Source organism: Argiope bruennichi, chromosome 4, assembly GCF_947563725.1.
Source record: "Argiope bruennichi chromosome 4, qqArgBrue1.1, whole genome shotgun sequence".
NCBI classification, from domain to species: Eukaryota; Metazoa; Arthropoda; class Arachnida; order Araneae; family Araneidae; genus Argiope; species Argiope bruennichi.
Window position 1 is genome coordinate 94,682,799 of NC_079154.1, and position 18,270 is coordinate 94,701,068.

General features: G+C 25.6%; 1 protein-coding gene across 1 annotated transcript in view; it reads right to left on the reverse strand.

The window, feature by feature from the left end:
• LOC129966932 (sorting nexin-13-like) overlaps nt 1-11,760 on the reverse strand; it is a 30,307-nt gene extending 18,547 nt beyond the window's left edge. Inside the window, exons 1-7 of the mRNA XM_056081546.1 lie at nt 11,573-11,760; nt 10,605-10,714; nt 8,589-8,676; nt 6,351-6,437; nt 5,929-6,050; nt 5,734-5,849; nt 1,293-1,400 (exon numbers count right to left, since the gene is read on the reverse strand). Of these exons, the coding sequence (XP_055937521.1) occupies nt 1,293-1,400; nt 5,734-5,849; nt 5,929-6,050; nt 6,351-6,437; nt 8,589-8,676; nt 10,605-10,714 (631 nt within the window). The 5' untranslated portion in view covers nt 11,573-11,760. The remainder of the gene's footprint in view (nt 1-1,292; nt 1,401-5,733; nt 5,850-5,928; nt 6,051-6,350; nt 6,438-8,588; nt 8,677-10,604; nt 10,715-11,572) is intronic.
• Between the last annotated feature and the right edge of the window lie 6,510 nt (nt 11,761-18,270).

The following is an 18,270-nucleotide window of genomic DNA, read 5'->3' on the forward strand; positions in this document are numbered from 1 at the left end:
ATTTAACAAGCTAACAATACCCAACACATAATGCATATTAAAAAATAAAAGTAATTCACAAAATTTAGAATGGTCAGAGTATTTTTCTAATCTGCATAAATTACTTTTTTTTTATTTTAAAACTATTAAAATTCATTATCAAACAAACTAGATGGTATCTTAATTTAAATATCTAATATTAAATATTTGTACACTTAAGATATTTTTAGCAGATTGTCAATTGAAAATTTCATAATATTTATTGAAAATTTACAGATATCTGAAACTACAATTTACAGTTTTATCAAAAAATTTACAATAAATTTGATTAAGAATATTAAAAAGGAGCTAGAGATGCATATTTAATTTAGAAAAATTAAACTGTAATAATAATAAAGAATTAAGTTGATTATATTGACATATTTAAACATAAATTCTGCCACAAAAATAGAATAAAACAGACATTCAGTTTGATTTGAACATCTCATTCCTTCTAATATAATTGTTAAGAACACTTAACTTTCACTAAAAATGATAAATAATTGAGCTTTTATGCTTCAGTTCGTTAGACAGAAATCTGTTTTGAAATTATATAAAATTTGTTAGTTTCTAGATTTTGTAAATTAGAAAGATTATGTTATTTAAAGTATAGGTACTAAAAAGTTATTTTCAGCTGAGGCACAAGAAGGTTGCTGAAGAATTTCAAAGTGATATAAAAATGTTATCATCAAATAATATAAAATCAGTGGTGCTGCTAAATTGTATCAACATAATTATTTCAAATTTATTAATCTATCAGTAATTATAAAAGTATATTGTAAAAATAATTTTATTTTTATATTATTATACAGATGAAAATAAAAGTTATAAATGTCTAATAATATTATATGTACTGCAAAAAAAATTCTTACAAAATAAAATATTCTTCATATGTAAAATTAACCCTTTGCACACGGATGGTGCTTCACACTCACCATTCAAGATGGTGCCTAATTTTGACGTTTTATTTATTTTTCAATTTTGATTGTTAAAAATGCCTACAGAATGGTAAAAGGATGTCGATTAATTTTTCAGAGAAATTCAACTTAAAACAATTATTTATATATTTATATTTTGGAGCAATAAACAAGACCTAGTATTAGATGAAAAATTATGCATTGAATTACTTTTCCGAGAGCAAAGGGTTAATATGAAGAAACTCAATACAAGCTAAGCAGATACTTCAATTTCAATGGTTCAATCATACATTATTAAAAGCATTTCATATTAAATAAACTAAATTAAATATATTACTCAAAAAACATCCCACTTACCCAATTCATACTTTTTATTAGTACTAACTAAACTACGACTCAGATCATCTTCCATAGCAGTCTCAAGATTAAAGAACAAAGATAACAAATTTATAGTAGAAGCAGGATCTGTAAAACATACAAGCACATAAATTCAGTAAAAAGGTATTAAAACTGTTGAATAAATTCATTAGAAGAATAATATAACAATTCATACACAGAGTAAGAATTTAAAATACTGAGCACTTCAATTTAAAAGTTCTAAGCTCTTTCTTCATTGATAAATAGGAAACAAAATTCAAATATATTTAAAGTTTAGTTAATATTATTAAATTAACCTTCAGATAACAAATTAGAATCTTCATATCTCTATTATAACAAGGATTTTGAGCAAGACATAAAAAAAAAAAAGAGGGAAAGTTATTTTTACTTTTTATGTGTCTTCTAAGATGCACCTTTCAGATACCTATAAGATTTATTTTTGCTCATGTCAATAGTTTCAGTAGAATCAATTAAAATTATTAGGAACAAGGCGTAATCAGATGGTGACTGCAATACACACTTATGTAACTTTAAAGAACTAAGAAGTTGTGCAAATCTAGAGGGAGGAAAAAACCTTTTCCCCATTTTTTGCAGTGGCATTTTCCAGAAATTGTTCCACTTTAGGTTGGACTGTTTTCAGAAAAATTTAAATTAAACTTTTCAAGTTTCAACGTTCATTCTCTATACTGTTAGATGCAAAATAAGTTATAAATTACTTTTACTTGTAAGATAAAGTGGTTAGAACAAAACTTCAGTTTTTGTTGCCGGATTTTTCTTCTGAAAAACAGGTTATTGATTTCAATTACTTCTTATAATTTTTATTGTGAAATAGTAGAGAATAAGTTCTTAATATTATTAAAAAAAAATTTCTGCATTTGAAATAATTCATTGCAAGACATGAAGTAATATTACATTAAGGAATGCAGTAATTTTTCAATCCAGCCAATATAATTTATTGTCTTAAGTTTTTTTTTTTTTTAAATTAAACTGCGATTTGCATATATATTATGTTTCACATGTAACATTTGGTTGTCAGAAAAGATTATAAACCATTTTATGTTAAGTACAGAAGGAAGCAGAGGGATAGACAATGAAGAAAATGCAATGCTGACAGAGAAATTTAAACAGTATGAAAAAAATGCACCAACAAAAATATAAAATTTCTGAAAAAGTTCTAGAAACCAAGAACAAATTATCAGTTCTTGCAATATTCAATTGGTATATGATTCTGATTGAATATTCTTCATATTCAATCAGAATCATATACCAATTATAAAATATAGTTTGTCACAGTATACATGGCTATTCAAAATATAAGGTTTAAAATTTTTTTACAAAGAAATAAAAATTCCCACAAACATTAAAAGAAATAAACTATATTTTTATAAAGTTCTTCACAGAGCTTATGACAATGAAGCTGCAAGTACTAATTTCTTAAATTCTTTCTCTTTTCAAAAATCGAAATCTCTTGCAGTTTCAGCAAACCACACTTATTTTTATGTATAATAATTAAATAATGTGATCTTATTTACATTTTATGCAATTATTTAAATGAAATTCCCACATATGAATACAGTTAAAAATGCAGTAAATTACATAACCTTATGAATCATATTTACAAAATAATGTGCTGACTAATTTCAAATGATATAGGTATAAAACAAATAGACCATTATTCATTCAAAAATATATAACCTATGTTAGTAACAATTAAATCAAAAATAAAATGTTTTAATCAGATTTCTGTTTCAAAATTCATCCGTAAGTTCACCAGTATAAATTCTTCAATACAATCATTCAAAAAATAATAAAGTGTAAGAATATTATTATTATTGCAGGATTGCCATTTAAATCTAGATTAAAAAAAATTGTTTTCCCTATATGTATATGCAATATAAGAGAAAATTAGTGAACAGCACTCATGTGTTAGTCATAACATAATAACAATATACCTTCATCTTTATTTGTAAAAAAAGCAAAAGGCAAAATGCAACAATTCAATATTGTCTAAAATAATGTTTGTAATACAGAAAAAGTCATTTTATTTATTGCCTAGACTTCAAAAAGAAAAAATTCACATGCTAAAGGGAAAAAAGAATGTAAATGGCTTACCTAATGCTCTCTAATTTAAAGTAACTCAAAATTAAGGGCCTGATTAATTAAATTAAGCGCACAAAATAACATTCTTGCTATCCTAATTTAATGATTACTTAACAAAAAAAAATTACCAATTTTTAAAAAAAAATCTGCTAATTCATATATTTGAGCATTAATTTCTGCAACTTCAGTAGATTTTTCAGTCATCAGTTTCATTTTTTCCTTTAGAAACAAATTTAAATTGCAAAGCTTCTTTGCAGTTTTTTTTATCTCTGTCTTTTTCCCCCTGCACTTTCTTCTATTTTTCTAAAAATGTTTCTAATACCTAGCTCTAATTTTGCAAGCAGAAAGAACTTTCTTCAAATCGGAACATTTAAGACACCTCGATAAAAGATTCAGGCATCATGCATAATTTTTAAGCAAATTAAAGAATCTTTCTTAACTTTTTGTAGATACTAAATCTAGTTTCCACAGCCGCATTTACCATGTGACAATACAAGAATTATATTTAAAACTTCTCAAAAATCAGAAAATTCTTTGGACTTTAACCTTACAACAGAAATGATCTAAACAAATCCCTTTATTAAATTAATCCAACTGTTCCTTGCATTCATTTTTTTAAAAATTAAAATTGATTCTTTGCATAATTTGAACTTGCAGAGAAAATTTAATTTTCAAATAAAGAAAATGAAGCAAATCAACCATTCACTTTTCATATAATACTCTCTTGTATTTCAATAAATGTGAATTTAAACAAACTTTGAAATCAGCAAAATTTCTGGTCGTACATTCATATATAATATATATATATAGTATTAGTAATATAGAATATATATGTATATATAGTATTCTTTTCAAATATAAAACTCTGCTAAAATGGAAATTTTTTTTCAGTTTCAATAGCTGCAGAAGTAATCAAGTAGCTTGTAGTCACAATTCGAATTTTGGCATTTTTTTTTTCTTTCTCATTTTTGTAAATTGTTCTATGCAGAAGAGAGTAAACATAAAAACGCCACTCTAACCTACCACTAAGGCACATAGAAAAACAAAGTAGAAAAAGGATGAACTTCTGTATTTTAATAGTCATAAATGAAGTTTTCTTTTTAAAGTACCTGCAAGAATTTGTCTATTCTTGCAATTTTTAAAGATATTGGAATTTTTTAGATAAAAAACTAAATAAAAAAAATTTAAGGTACTTTTCCTGTTTTTTTTTTTTTAATGTCAAATTTTACTGCTTTATAGATGATTTTTAAATTTCTTATATCTGTCCAATATAGATCTTGAAACAAGAAGAAAAAAAAGAGAGTGAGAGAGAAAGACAAACTGTTCTTTTCATATTATTAATGCTGAACACAATTTTTAATCTTTAATTATTTATTTTCTCAATGCAAGAGAAGTAAAATAAGACAAGTAATAAAATAAATATTACATGAAAAAAGAAAAACAAGTATCTGCAGAGTAATTATAGAGACAAATTAGTTTTTCAAGAGCACAGAAATTTTAATTGTTCCGTACTACAATAGTTACACATGCTTGTCTATTAAAAAAAAAATTATTTTAGGTACCTATCTGAGTGGCTACTAAATACTGTAATGAACAGTTGAAATGAAATAGCTTAATTTAAAAACATAATTTTTTAAAAAAAGATAAATACACCAATATAAAAAAATATTAGATTTGAAATATAACTAAAAATATTATTAAAATCAACAGACATCATTATCTAAGAACAAATAAAATTTCATCCTACTCCTCTTTTGATTGTGGTTTGAATCAGAATGAAAGCTAACCTGCCCCCTTTATATGATAAGGAAATTTCATTCAAGTTAAAACTATCCCAATTTATTTACTGCTTAGCATTTACTCTAGCCTTTAAAATCCACCAGACACAATAGTTTAGAAGATTTTAAGCCTGTAAAGATTGTATCCAATCTTCTTACACAATAAATTTCAGATAACTGAAAACAATCTAGGCTGCTATTGATTTACAAGAAGTAACAATGGAAAATCTTTTTGAAATATTTAATTATTTTGAGAATACAATGTGTTAGCATGTGGCAATAAAGGTGTAGTCTTTATCTTCTGTTTGTAATATCCCCCATTGATATATTTTTTTTCTTTTAAATCGATGAATTTTAGTGGCAGTTTTCCATTATTTGACATACAACCCAAACTATAATAAGATCTCCTGTTGTGAAATCATTTAACCATTCAAAGAATTTTTGAAGCAAACCTTTACAGTTGTTCTTGATGCTACATAGTATCATTTTTAGTGTTATAATATTATTTAGAGCAAATTAGTTAACATACAAAGTTAACATACCTTTTTTCTGAGAAGCTTTCAATTTAGATTGAGCTTGCCTAAACAGGCGTAAATGAGAAGCAAAATCATCCACTAATTTTGTAGTCAAGAAATGAACCCATTCAACTTCTTTGAATCTAAAAAGAAGAAAAAATTAAAATATAAATAGAGAAATTAAGGCTCTCACATCAAATTAATAACTTAATTTTTTTATACCTTCCAGAAAATGCAACAATGACTTTTCTTACAAGATCTTTTAAACTAAACAGGAAATCTTCATTATTTGAAATACTGCGGTACCAAGTACTAATATAATCCCGAAATGCATAATGCAATACCTAAGAAAAAAGATTCAGATTTTGTAAATTTAAAATATTAACATGAATTTAATTAAAAAAATTAATACAGTAAAAATTAATAATGTAATAATAAAAAATAATAATGTAATAATAATAATTAAATAAAAAAAATAATTAAATAATTAATACAGCATATTTTGAAAGCATACTAATACTTAAGAGATTTCTCCCCAAAACATGGAGATTTTAAAATCACTTTTGAAATTAAAATAATAAAAATAAAACATTGAAACATATTTGAAAATATTTCTAAAATATATAGAACTAAAATTGAAATACCTCTTGCAATGGATCATCAATAATGCTGGATCCAGTAAGTCTTGTATCAAGCTTATTAATTTTATATCTATCATTCTGACGTCTTAACTGAAGAATAAGAATTTTAAAGAAAATTATTTAAATTTGATAATAAGAACAATATAAGATATACAAAAGCAATGTTCAATATAAGATATACAAAAGAATATGCAACGTTCAAATTTGCATGAATATCAGTTCTTTAGGCTTCAATTAAAAATATGTGTATTTTGTATGCTGAAAGAGATTTTGTGTATATTTCAGAAATGTGGTTGCATTTAATCCACTCCTAAATGCTATCAAAAGAAGTACTATCAATAGTGCTTTGATATTACCCACTACCCAGAAGAAGAAATTAAAATATGGTTAATCCAATGGGTAGAATAATACATCAGACCATCACATTTGATCCATTTGTGACCAAATAAGGCATTTAATAGAAACAAATATAATGGATGAAATGGATTATTAGCCTGGAATTGCAATAAATAATATTTAAAAAACTTGCTACCTTAAAGTTCTAGCAGCATTTGATATAAAATTTAAAATTGATCTGGTTAGAAAATAAGAAATAAAGTTAAGGTTTGATGATATGCTTGCCCATGATACGACCCTATCAATTAACAATCCAAACAATTATGAGTTGTATGATAGCCTGTTTACTTAGATTCCCCATGTACCTTTTTCTAATACTGAGCCCCCTTTACTTTTTAATTATTTTATTCCAACCATAAATATGTCATGAACACAGGAAAACAGATTCAATATATATCAACATTAAAACATATAAAAGTAATAATTTATACCTATTTTTGTCCCTTTTATATACCACTTACAAATTTAGCAATGTTTTTATTGAAACTGAGAAGATGTCCCATCAGATAAGGAAGACATGCATTCAGCCTCAGGTAACCATAGACTCATCAACATGTCAAATTTAAGCATCCTGTGAATTCTATCTTAATAATCTTAATGTTAAAAGGACACTGTGTCATTGAACAACACAAAGAGAAAAAGAAGACCTGTAATCTTTTACAATAACAATCAATGTGAAAAAAGAATCCAAGCATATGCATGTCCAATTCAATGCTTGGAAAGATGCAATGATGCAGATGTTTTTCAATAGAAATCGAAATTTTTCATTTTAGGATGGAAAATTTTGACTTCATGAGCTATTGCTCAAGTACTCAAAGTATCTGACATATCAAAATATAAATATCATATCTTACATTTTCTCCCTTGTATATTGAAAGGAAAAAACACTGGTAAAGTTTTTGAGTGCATAGAATGCAACACGTATATCGTGAATGTATCAAAAGATTTGGCTAGTTACTATGTGCAAACAATTGGCACATTTGCAAATTTTCGAAGTGAATGCATTATAATGAATAGGTGAAGCTCATGAAGCAATGCAGTATAATGCACAAGACTTAATAGCTATGCTCACCATACTTTTCACATAAATATTTCTATCTCTGTATTTTAAAATTAATAAGAACTATTTATCATTCTAGAAATTAAAGACAAGAGCCAGAGAATTGAATTCATAATAGTCATATGATGATTCTTATTCCAAATAGCCAATTTATGACATAAGAATATAAATCCCATGGATACCTCAAAACCAGTGATAAATCTGCTCAGAAATTAACTATTATCATCCGTGTCTAATAGATTTCTATGTAACCCTAAATAGACCATAAAAGTAGTATATGTTTACTTTCTAGATGAGTGGGACATATGATATATCAGACATTAGCAATCAAATAAGCCTAGATTATATTAATAAGTATCTGATATGAGAAAAAAAAAAGAGTTAATAACAGCTAACTGCTATCTATTCCAGTTGTATTTCAAATGCATTAAAAAAAGTAATTACAACTGTTAATTTAAAAATTATATTTTATAAATATCTCATATAAATCATTTACCAAACCATGATGATAGTAAGGCAATATACATAAAAAATCCACTAAGCATGATTTAATATTTTAGTCTTGGAGGATACTCTACAAATGAATTGATACCAAATATTAATAAACATAATACAGTGTGTGCATTTGTGTTTGTGTGTGTGTGCATAGATAGATAGATATATCATATAGCAAAAATTCATAAAATTAAAATATGAAAAGCAAGCACAGAGATGCAATATAGAAAATAAAATTATTTAAGTGGGCAAAAGAAATAATTTATAATTAGTTCAAATGTAAAAATTACCTTTAAAAGAGCTTCCGGATATTCTGTTTTCAAGGCAAATTGTTGAGCACAGGTTTTTCTGCAATAAACTAAGGAAACCACAAAAATGCTGAAAGACAAACATACAATCAACAAGAAATGAAATAAACCAATTTAAATAGCACAAAAAAGAAATTTACAATTATGCAATAAAAGCATTTAGGTAACAGCATCACAGATAGATCACATATAAATTGTAGTAGAAAATGAAAATGAAAGACACTAATTTTAAATCAGAATTTAGAGTTCATCATTGATTTAGTCAAAAGAGTATCACATAACAAAAAAGATAATTAGATAATTTATATAACAATCACCTAAAATAGTAACATTATTCTAAATGTAAGAAAGTACAATAGTCAAGAAAACCTAATAATTTTTTTCTGGTAAAAAAGAACATATAAAGAAAAAAAAAATACATTTTTTTTTAAGAACCCGCTCCATAGTTTTGAAATGTGCATTTATACCAGTTAATACATATATGAAAATTAATCTATATACTTTCAAAAGCATTTTTCTACAAAAAACATTGGAAAATATTTATGGACTTTTATATAGTTAAAAAGCATTATTGAAATTTCCAATTATATCTAAAAACTAGAATTTATATTTCATAGCAGTGATTATATGTACAGACACACACACACAGAGAGACAGAAACGATTTTCACATTATGTGTTTATATCTAAAAATTAAGATCTATTTTCAAAGTATTTCCTTTTAAAATTAAAAATATGCAGTGAATGCTTAAAAGAAATCCTTATAATACACAGCAATCAAAATTTATTTATTTACCTTAAGTGTATAAATCTATACACTAATGCATGCCAAAATAAAAATATTCAATCAGAATATTTAAATATGGGCAGGCATGTTATGTATGTAAATCAACTAAAAAGAAATTAAATTACAAATTAATCTTCAAGGAAGAAAATATAAATTTTTACACTGAAGCAATATTATATATATACATATATTAGCAATATTATAAGGCAAATATAATTAAAATAATTACATTATATTCTTGAACACAAAGACACCAGAACTTTTTCAAATTCACATGCTAAGTATTTAAATACTTCATATTTTTTTTTTTTTTTTTGAAATAGTATAATTAAGACTCATTTTTTACATAAATTACAATGCTCGAAAATCGAGAAAATTGTTTTAAAATAATTTTAAAAATAAGTAGATGTAACTTGATTTGTGAAGTGTTCTTTCTATTACTGTCTTGCTGCATTTCGTCTGGGCATTAAAATAGTAATTTAAAATAAAGAGAAATTAAGTAAATTAATTTCTATTTCTATATATTTCTAGTCCCTATTAAACAAAAAGACTTGATTTCAATATTTTAACTATGAATATTTGAATTAATCAAAACAATTACAATCTAAATTAAAAGCGCAACTAAAATTCATAACAGAAATATAAACAGGCTAAAATATAATGATTCCAAGTAAATTTTCTTTCGAAGTATCAATGGAATAAAGTTGCTCTTTGGAAAGACTGAAATTATATAAATAATAATTTTAAAGAAATGTTTATTATAAATCTAACTATATGGGGATAGAAATGGAAGGAACAAATATTCTTAATCTTCCAAACAGTCTAAATAGCTTACTATTTTCTTCAGATCAGCCTCAAAAACAGAAAATTCATGCTTATCCTTATACTAACAAATAATTCTAAGTATAAAATATTTATTGATTTCAAAATTTTCAGTCAGGAATTAAAATTTATCTAATTCATAAAACTTGCTTTCCAGACATTAAAATAATTTGGTTGAAATAAATGCTCACTTAGAATATTAATAATTTTTTAATCTCTTAACCATTCATGTACTGAAAACTGAAAAAATGCTGTCACAGAATATTATATCACATGCACTGAACAAAATTTTAACACATAAATTGGTCAGAACTCTAGAAAGAGTAAAAAAATATTTTAAGATAAAAAATTTCTAATGAACACATATTAAAAATATAGTAAAATATTTACCTTATTATAAAAACAAAAACACAAATTATTGTAGTTAGAAATGTAAGAGAGCCAAAGGTACCAATAAATAGAGCAACAATCAGCCAAATCCAACAGTTTTGCCAAATCATCTAGAATTGAGAATAAGTAGTAATTGTTTAGGGACCAGTTAAAATAAATTGAAGAATATTATACTAAACATGCATGTTTGAAAAAACAAATGATAGATAATTATATATCAGTACTCAATATAAAATTATTCATACAAAGTAAATCTAATTTCATATATATACACATATAACAACAATATAAATGCACAGCAATATATTTTGTTTATCTAAATGGATTAGATAATCAATACCAATTGCATCCGGAGATTATTAATAGCGAAATGTTATGTTCATTCATTAACGTTATAAATTAACTTAATTCATTAACGTTATAAATGAACTTAATTCATTACTTTACAAAGAAATCAACTTTGATGATTATTACAATATTTCAATAGAAAATATGACTTTTTAAATGAAATTTAAATCAAATATAATTATGTGATTAAGAAAAACTATTAAAAATATCGATAAACGGAAACATTGTTGATCAAGATTAATTACTGATAAAGTATAAAATATATATTTTGGGTACCACGTACTGATTTGAAGCAGCGAATTATTGCACATTTTCTTTAATAAGTTAGAACAGTACATATAATTAAACATTTTTTAATAAAATAACAATATATATGTAGCAAATGCAGTTTAAAAATATGTCTTATTACCATTAACTAATTTTAATAATTTCATCAGATAAAAACCGACAACATACGTAACAATAAGAACAACGCTTGAAATATCAATACGAGGAAATGCAAAAAATAGATTTTGTAAGTCATCAACATTACTATATAAGCATGACGAAGCAGGAAAAGATTAAGAGCAAATAAATTTATTAAACCATAAAATAAGTTTAAAATAAAACGCCTACTATACCGTAGCAAGACATGCTGGTGCGCGTTCACATGATATGTACAATATTGACCCACGAGCTTGTCATGCTCGTAAAATAAAGAAAAAAGCATTTTGAAGATACTGTTAAGAACATTATTTTTTAACAACAATATGACAATTCGTCTGAATGAGAGAAAATTAATACACAATAAGCGTAAATAAGAGGAAAGAGACGAATGTAAACAAATGATGGTGGTTTCGGAAGCGAAGTAAAGATCGTTGCCATCAGTGCATGATATAAATTTGTAAGAACGAGAGGAAGACCATCTTTCATTTCATTTGATTAGATGTAAGGCACAAAAAACAACTATAAAGTAAAATCTAATTTCAACTGTTTAATTTAATTTCTTCCTATCTAGCAATATTTTTAGAACATCAAACAAAGATAAGTATGTTAGTAAGTGTTTTCAATTGTTGTAAAAAAGTTTTTTTTTTTATCAATTAAAAATTGATTGCATGTTTGTAAAACAAACAAATATTCAGATGTATGAAATTTTGAAACAAAACGAAATGCCCTATTAAAAAGGGTCGACTTGAAGCAAATGAAATCCTTAAAATGATAGTCTTTACAAAAGAAGTCACTTTGTATATCCTGATCCAAGTACCACACTATAGTGCATAGCATTGTATTATTTGGAAAAGCAATATATTACAATGCAGACGAAGTCACTTTATGTTACTCCATCAGAGTAGCGTACTATATAGTATACTATCGCAATGTTTGGAAGAAAAGTATTTTACATTTTTATAACATTGCAAATATATAAGACATTGCTTATATTGGTTTCAGCATTATAGAATATACTCTTCATGTTATTAAATAAATTAGTTCATTCTATTATAAATATTTTCTAAATCATTTGTAATTACTTATTAGTAAGAGAAATATTTTAATATTTTTATCTCATCATTTATTATTTTCTCTCTTTTTTTTTTCTTTAAAGTTGTTTTACCTTGAAATTCAAACATGAGATGGGGCCCGTTATTTCTCTCAAAACGGTCTTTTTTTTTTTTTTTTTTTTTTTTTTTTCCCCACAGGACCAGCGAGACCCTAATATGAGACGGTAAATTATTGTAATTGCTTGTTTGGTTCGATAACAGAATGCACTTCTACATCAAATTTGGTCTCGGATAACTTTTTTTTACAATTTCACTTTCAGAATGTGATTTTAAATCAAAAAAAAAATTTCGCTAATAACAAAGAGTTTCTATTAGAGTAAATTAAAAAGCTTGGTTAAAAAATTAAGGGTTTTTAAATATAAGAGAATAAAGAAATAATTATTTTTTTTTAACTATTCATAGTTTTTGGCTTTGATTTAGTTTATGAAAATTAAAATTTCAATATTAGAAAGAAAAGAAAAGTTTTCTGTAAAACAAGAATTGCTCATCAAAGTTCGCGACAGTTTGTTTAAATATAATAATTTTCGAATATTCTTTTTTGTTGTAAAGTTTGAATGAAACGTCTGTCTTTTTTAAGACAGATTTTTTTTCTTCATTATATAGAATTTATTAAAATTGTTAAATTATAAGAATGGGGGAGCTTTGGTAATTTTAATTTAAAATTCATCTTTGCTTTTGTTACATTTTTAGAAATTTTCTTAGTTTAATGTTTCGGATTAACGAGCTTTAGAGGGAGTTTCAAATTAGGCAAGCTCTGCTCTTTTTATTATTTTGTATAGCATTTTAGTGCTATTTGTTTACAAAAATATAATTTGTTTAATAGATCTAAGATATGTAGTTCTGTAAATATGTAGAGATACAAATTACTACCGGATGTTCATGATGAAATAAAGAAATTAATAAAAGGAAGACAAATATTTCAAAATTCAAATGAGAAATAAGGTCGACTTTTTATTTTAATGACATAGATGCTATAATAATGAATGGGGTGAATTGAGTTGCTGAATTTTGAACAAACTTTTTATAAACACTAAGAAAATTATTTTTAGTCTTTTATGGCAATTTTGATGATCTACAATAAGACGATTTATCTTTTTTCTATAAAGTGATTTAAATAGTAATCGCAGTTTTTATTTAAATCTGGAAATCCTTTAATTTTAAAAAGCATGCTTTTGATATTTAAAACTTATTCCTCTTTCTAATTTACTTAGTAAGGGAATTTCCAGTGGACATAATTGATAAAATGTTTTTCTTTATAATAGAATTCTCATTCATTTCTTGATGTGTGAGAGTTTTGAAACTGTACGCAATTTTGTATTCTGTATGACAGTTTTAATATTTTCAGAATTTATTTATGAATTGGTATATCATTTTGCAAATTTCAATGTCCTGTGGGTGGTACCAACTGATAGTCAATTTGAAAAAATTCATTTTAAGACTTCATAATATATATAATACTAATTAATGATTAATAAGTAAAAAAGCAATTAAAAAGAAAAAAATATCTCGATAATATACGTTTTTTTTTTTTAATTTACTAATTTCTTTTTAATATTTTGAGTGAAAGGTGTCTGGGAATAAGATTCTTTTGTAAATAATTCCGATTGGACCTTGCTATTCCTAAGCCCAGACATATCATCAGATTTTAAAGCCATTTTATTTTAATTGTCTTGCATATGTCCTCTGTATTAAATGCATGGATCTTTGTAATGGAGATTAGTCCCATGGCATCAAAGTGCTATTAAAACATAAATATACGCCTCATCGATTTTTTTTAAAATCTGGGGTATTGTAAATTAACTATTTTATATGTCTCTTACACCATGAAGATTTAATCAGAATCTTCCTTCTTTAGTTTTCAGCAACGGAAGGAAATTGCGCGTTTAAATATTTGTTGAAAAGATAAAAACTATTTGAATTTCAGAGCAACCATATAATCTATTGTTGAAGGTTAGATAAAAAAAAATATTTTTAAAAAATTGCCAGAATGCAGAAATAATCTGTCCGATTATTAATTTGGTATCAATAAAAAGATTCCCGGCATATTCCAAAGATTTGGAAGAATGTAGGAAAATAAATACATTCGTGTAGGAATCGGTACTGTTTACCACTATTTAAAGGAATGTATTGAAATCTCGGAGCTAAGTAAAAACCTGAAAATTGTAAATAATGACTTAAGTACAATACTGATGGTACCAGGTAATCTTAAAACTTCCAAAGACATGATGACAAAAATTGTCAGTTTTTTACCAACTGTTTGAGAGTTTGAAAGTATTCTGTTTTCTGTTGTTGTGTAACGAGATGTTGAAGAGATTTTTTGAATTTCGCAGAGATTTTCTCTTAATGATAGCCGTTTCATTTTTTTATAGGTAGATAAGGAAGAAAAGCAGTAATTGACCACTTTGTGGATAATTACCTCGTAAAGAATATCAGTTTGACAAATCGGTCAATGCAAGAATGAACAATGTTAAAGATAGCAGTTGGCCACAACAAATCCTGTCGATACTGCTACGTTGTGTGGTTGCGGGGTGGTCGGTTGTAAGCAAGAAGAAGAAGTTATCAGTAAAAATAGAGTTTTTTAAAATTCAGAAGATTATTTTTGTGGGATTTTTTTTTCTCCCACTTCTTGAATCTCGGGATAAAAGGATTTATTTTCCCCTTTTAGTTTGCCGAAAGTCTCTCACTTTTTCAAACCTAAAAATATCCCTCCACATATCATCACCAGAGAGGAATATAATATTTTTCTAACTGAAGCCTTCACCCACTGAGACAGAAAAAATTCTGCATTCAAATCCTTTTAAGCAACATAAACCGGTGCCTTTTATTAATTCGGGAACTTGGTAAATCTTGATCATGCAGATATAGGTTAAAATCATATCCTGAGTGAGTCGAACGGCTTCTTACAAATTTTAAGGAGGCAGGTGACTACAGAAAAAAAAAGTTCATGCAATAGAAATTGGGATCGGAAGCTTAATGAGAAACTGCAAAAGGGGCTGTTTTCAATAGAGTTAAGAAAAAAAAGAAGGCAATAGTACCATAAGCCTACTTATACAGTACACAACTGGATAGATAGGATAATGGCATATAGAATTCAAAACCAATAACAGAACTTCGGTGTATCTGAAGTATTTGTTCAAAGAACTTGCCATCTGATCCTCTACATGCTTCTTACTATGCAACTGAGTTGCTGTGATGTCTGAAGTTGGAGTTGGTGAAATTTTCCTCTTCTAATATCTCGGGATAAAAGGACCTATTTTCACCTTCCATTTTGTCGAAAAGAATATGTTTTTTATCTGTTAAAATTTCATTTTTCATTTTATTTAATTATTAATATTTTTTTCATTCACTATGTTTATTTTATTTTTTATCTATACAGAAGAATGAGGTACTTACTGCAATTATTCTATATTTGCCAGAAAAGAAGAAAATTGAACAGAAAAGTGCTTTAAAATATTAGGAGATGGAAATATTTTCAAAATTTTTAACTTGCTGTTGCGAATTTTCTTCATAATAACACTAATTTGAAAGAAATTTTAAGGAGGAAAATTCTCATGTTTTCTATTATACTTTCGTTGTAATTCATTCTTTCCGCATCTTTCGACATTTGTGATACCATTGTAATTTTTTTTCCTTATAATTACACTGCTCAGACTTATGTAGAGCCCATTCTGTTTGGCGTATTTCATTGCAAATTTAGTTTATGTATGATATGGGAAATAGAGAAAAAAAAAGATCAAGAAATATAATAGTTTAAATTCTGTCGATTAGATGGTTCTTCATATAATGTACATGAATTATTAAGGAAATTAAGGTTTAAAAATACCAGTGGTCAATGCCGTATAATTATTTGTCACTATGCCTTTAATGAAAGATCAAGATCTACTGATCAAGTTATTTATCATAACTGAAATAATAGTTTAACTACCCTGCTTGTTTTAATATGATTAAATTTAACTTTCTTCTGTTGAAAAGGGGATCTTCATATTATTCTTCAATTTTATTTTATTACATATTGCATGAGAGTGGAATTCTGTAAATATATAAAATTTCAATACAGTTACTTAAGAAAGAAATATGTATTAAGTGCTAAAATCTTTCTGATTATATATTTATAAGATTTTGGTATATATAAGTATATAGGAATAAGATAGTAATATATTAAGTATAATTAATCATCTATTTAATGTTTGATGAAAAGAATATTTCAAAAAAATTTCGATCTTTTAAATATCGAAAATGATTTATAATAATATTTTATCCAAATAAACATGGCGACAGAAACTTGTTATTTTATTAATTAAAAAAAGATAAAAATTAACATTATATATCCATAGTTTACGAAGAAGAATTTTATTATTAATCATCATTCTTTTAAATCATATTTTAGATTAAATAATTAACTACCTTTTGTAAAACTCTTTAGACAAATTAGCAACTATTTAATTGCATGGAAATTACTATTATAGTATGAACTAACAGTTAAAAGAAAGATGCAATAACATCGTAAGAGCTTTTTGAATTATGAGAAGCTTCAGTTTGTCAAAAAAATAAATAAATAAATCAGATTGACATTCAGTATTCTGGTGAATTAAAAACTGCATGTATGTTGAAATAAACTATGTAAAGGTTAGAAGGGAATTATTCCTTTTGAACTTGACGCAATCTTCTGGACAAATCCTGAGAATTGCATAAAGTCGATAATGTTTCCATTTCTGAAATAAATTTCTTAATCTGAAAGCGAAGCAAGTTTCCTCAACTATTAAATCATTAGAGAAAAGCGACAGAAACATATAATTAATCCATTTCAGTTTAACAAAAAAATAATACATCACAAAGTTCACCAGCCCATGACGTACAAAGAAAGAATATATCCCTTATGAAACGACACGAACGCCTACGCCATCATGATTAGCGAAGCGTATAAAGTTTATTAACTTCCTTTCACTTTATGAAATCGTCTGTTTCTTTTGCAATCATATGTGTAATAGAATAAATAAAGCCAAAGGCAAGATGAAAATAAGCAATGCCTTAGCAAGCAAAGCTATAAAAGAATCAAATGATTTGCAATCACCTTTAATAAGAAATTCTTTTTTCCAACGATTTCTTATTTCATATAAATATAACAGAATTTATGAAGTTTCAAAACAATTTGAAGAATGCTGAAAATTCAATAAATGAAGCCATATTATTCATTAAGCATCGTGACATTCATTAATTATTTAATATATATATATATATATATATATATATATATATATATATATATATATATATATATATATATACATTGTATATTCTTGTGCATAGAAGTGATATTTAAGGGGTTGGAGAATAAAGTATGGAAAAGCTAAATTTATTTTAGTAAACAAATATTTATTAATTATGAAGAATCTTTTATTGTTCTTTCTTACGATTGTATGAGCAAAGTAAATGGATCTATAGTTTTTTAGAGAAGGCAGATATTTACATATTACATAGTACAAGGTGTAAATTATTATTATTTTTTTTTACCCTTCCATTTAATTGGAAGCTTTAGAATAAAATGATTGAGATGCAAAGAGAAAGAAGGTAATGCACCCAAAAAGAAAATCACGTTTTTGTCTTGTAAATATATCCAGAATATTAAATAAAGATTAAATTTTTTTATTAAAATAGCTAAATAGCAAATGAATAATATTTTAATTTATAATTAATAATTCTCTATAGTATTCTTAAAACTGCAAAATATTGAACACATAATAATTTCCAGCTGCAATAGATTACTATATACATATACAACG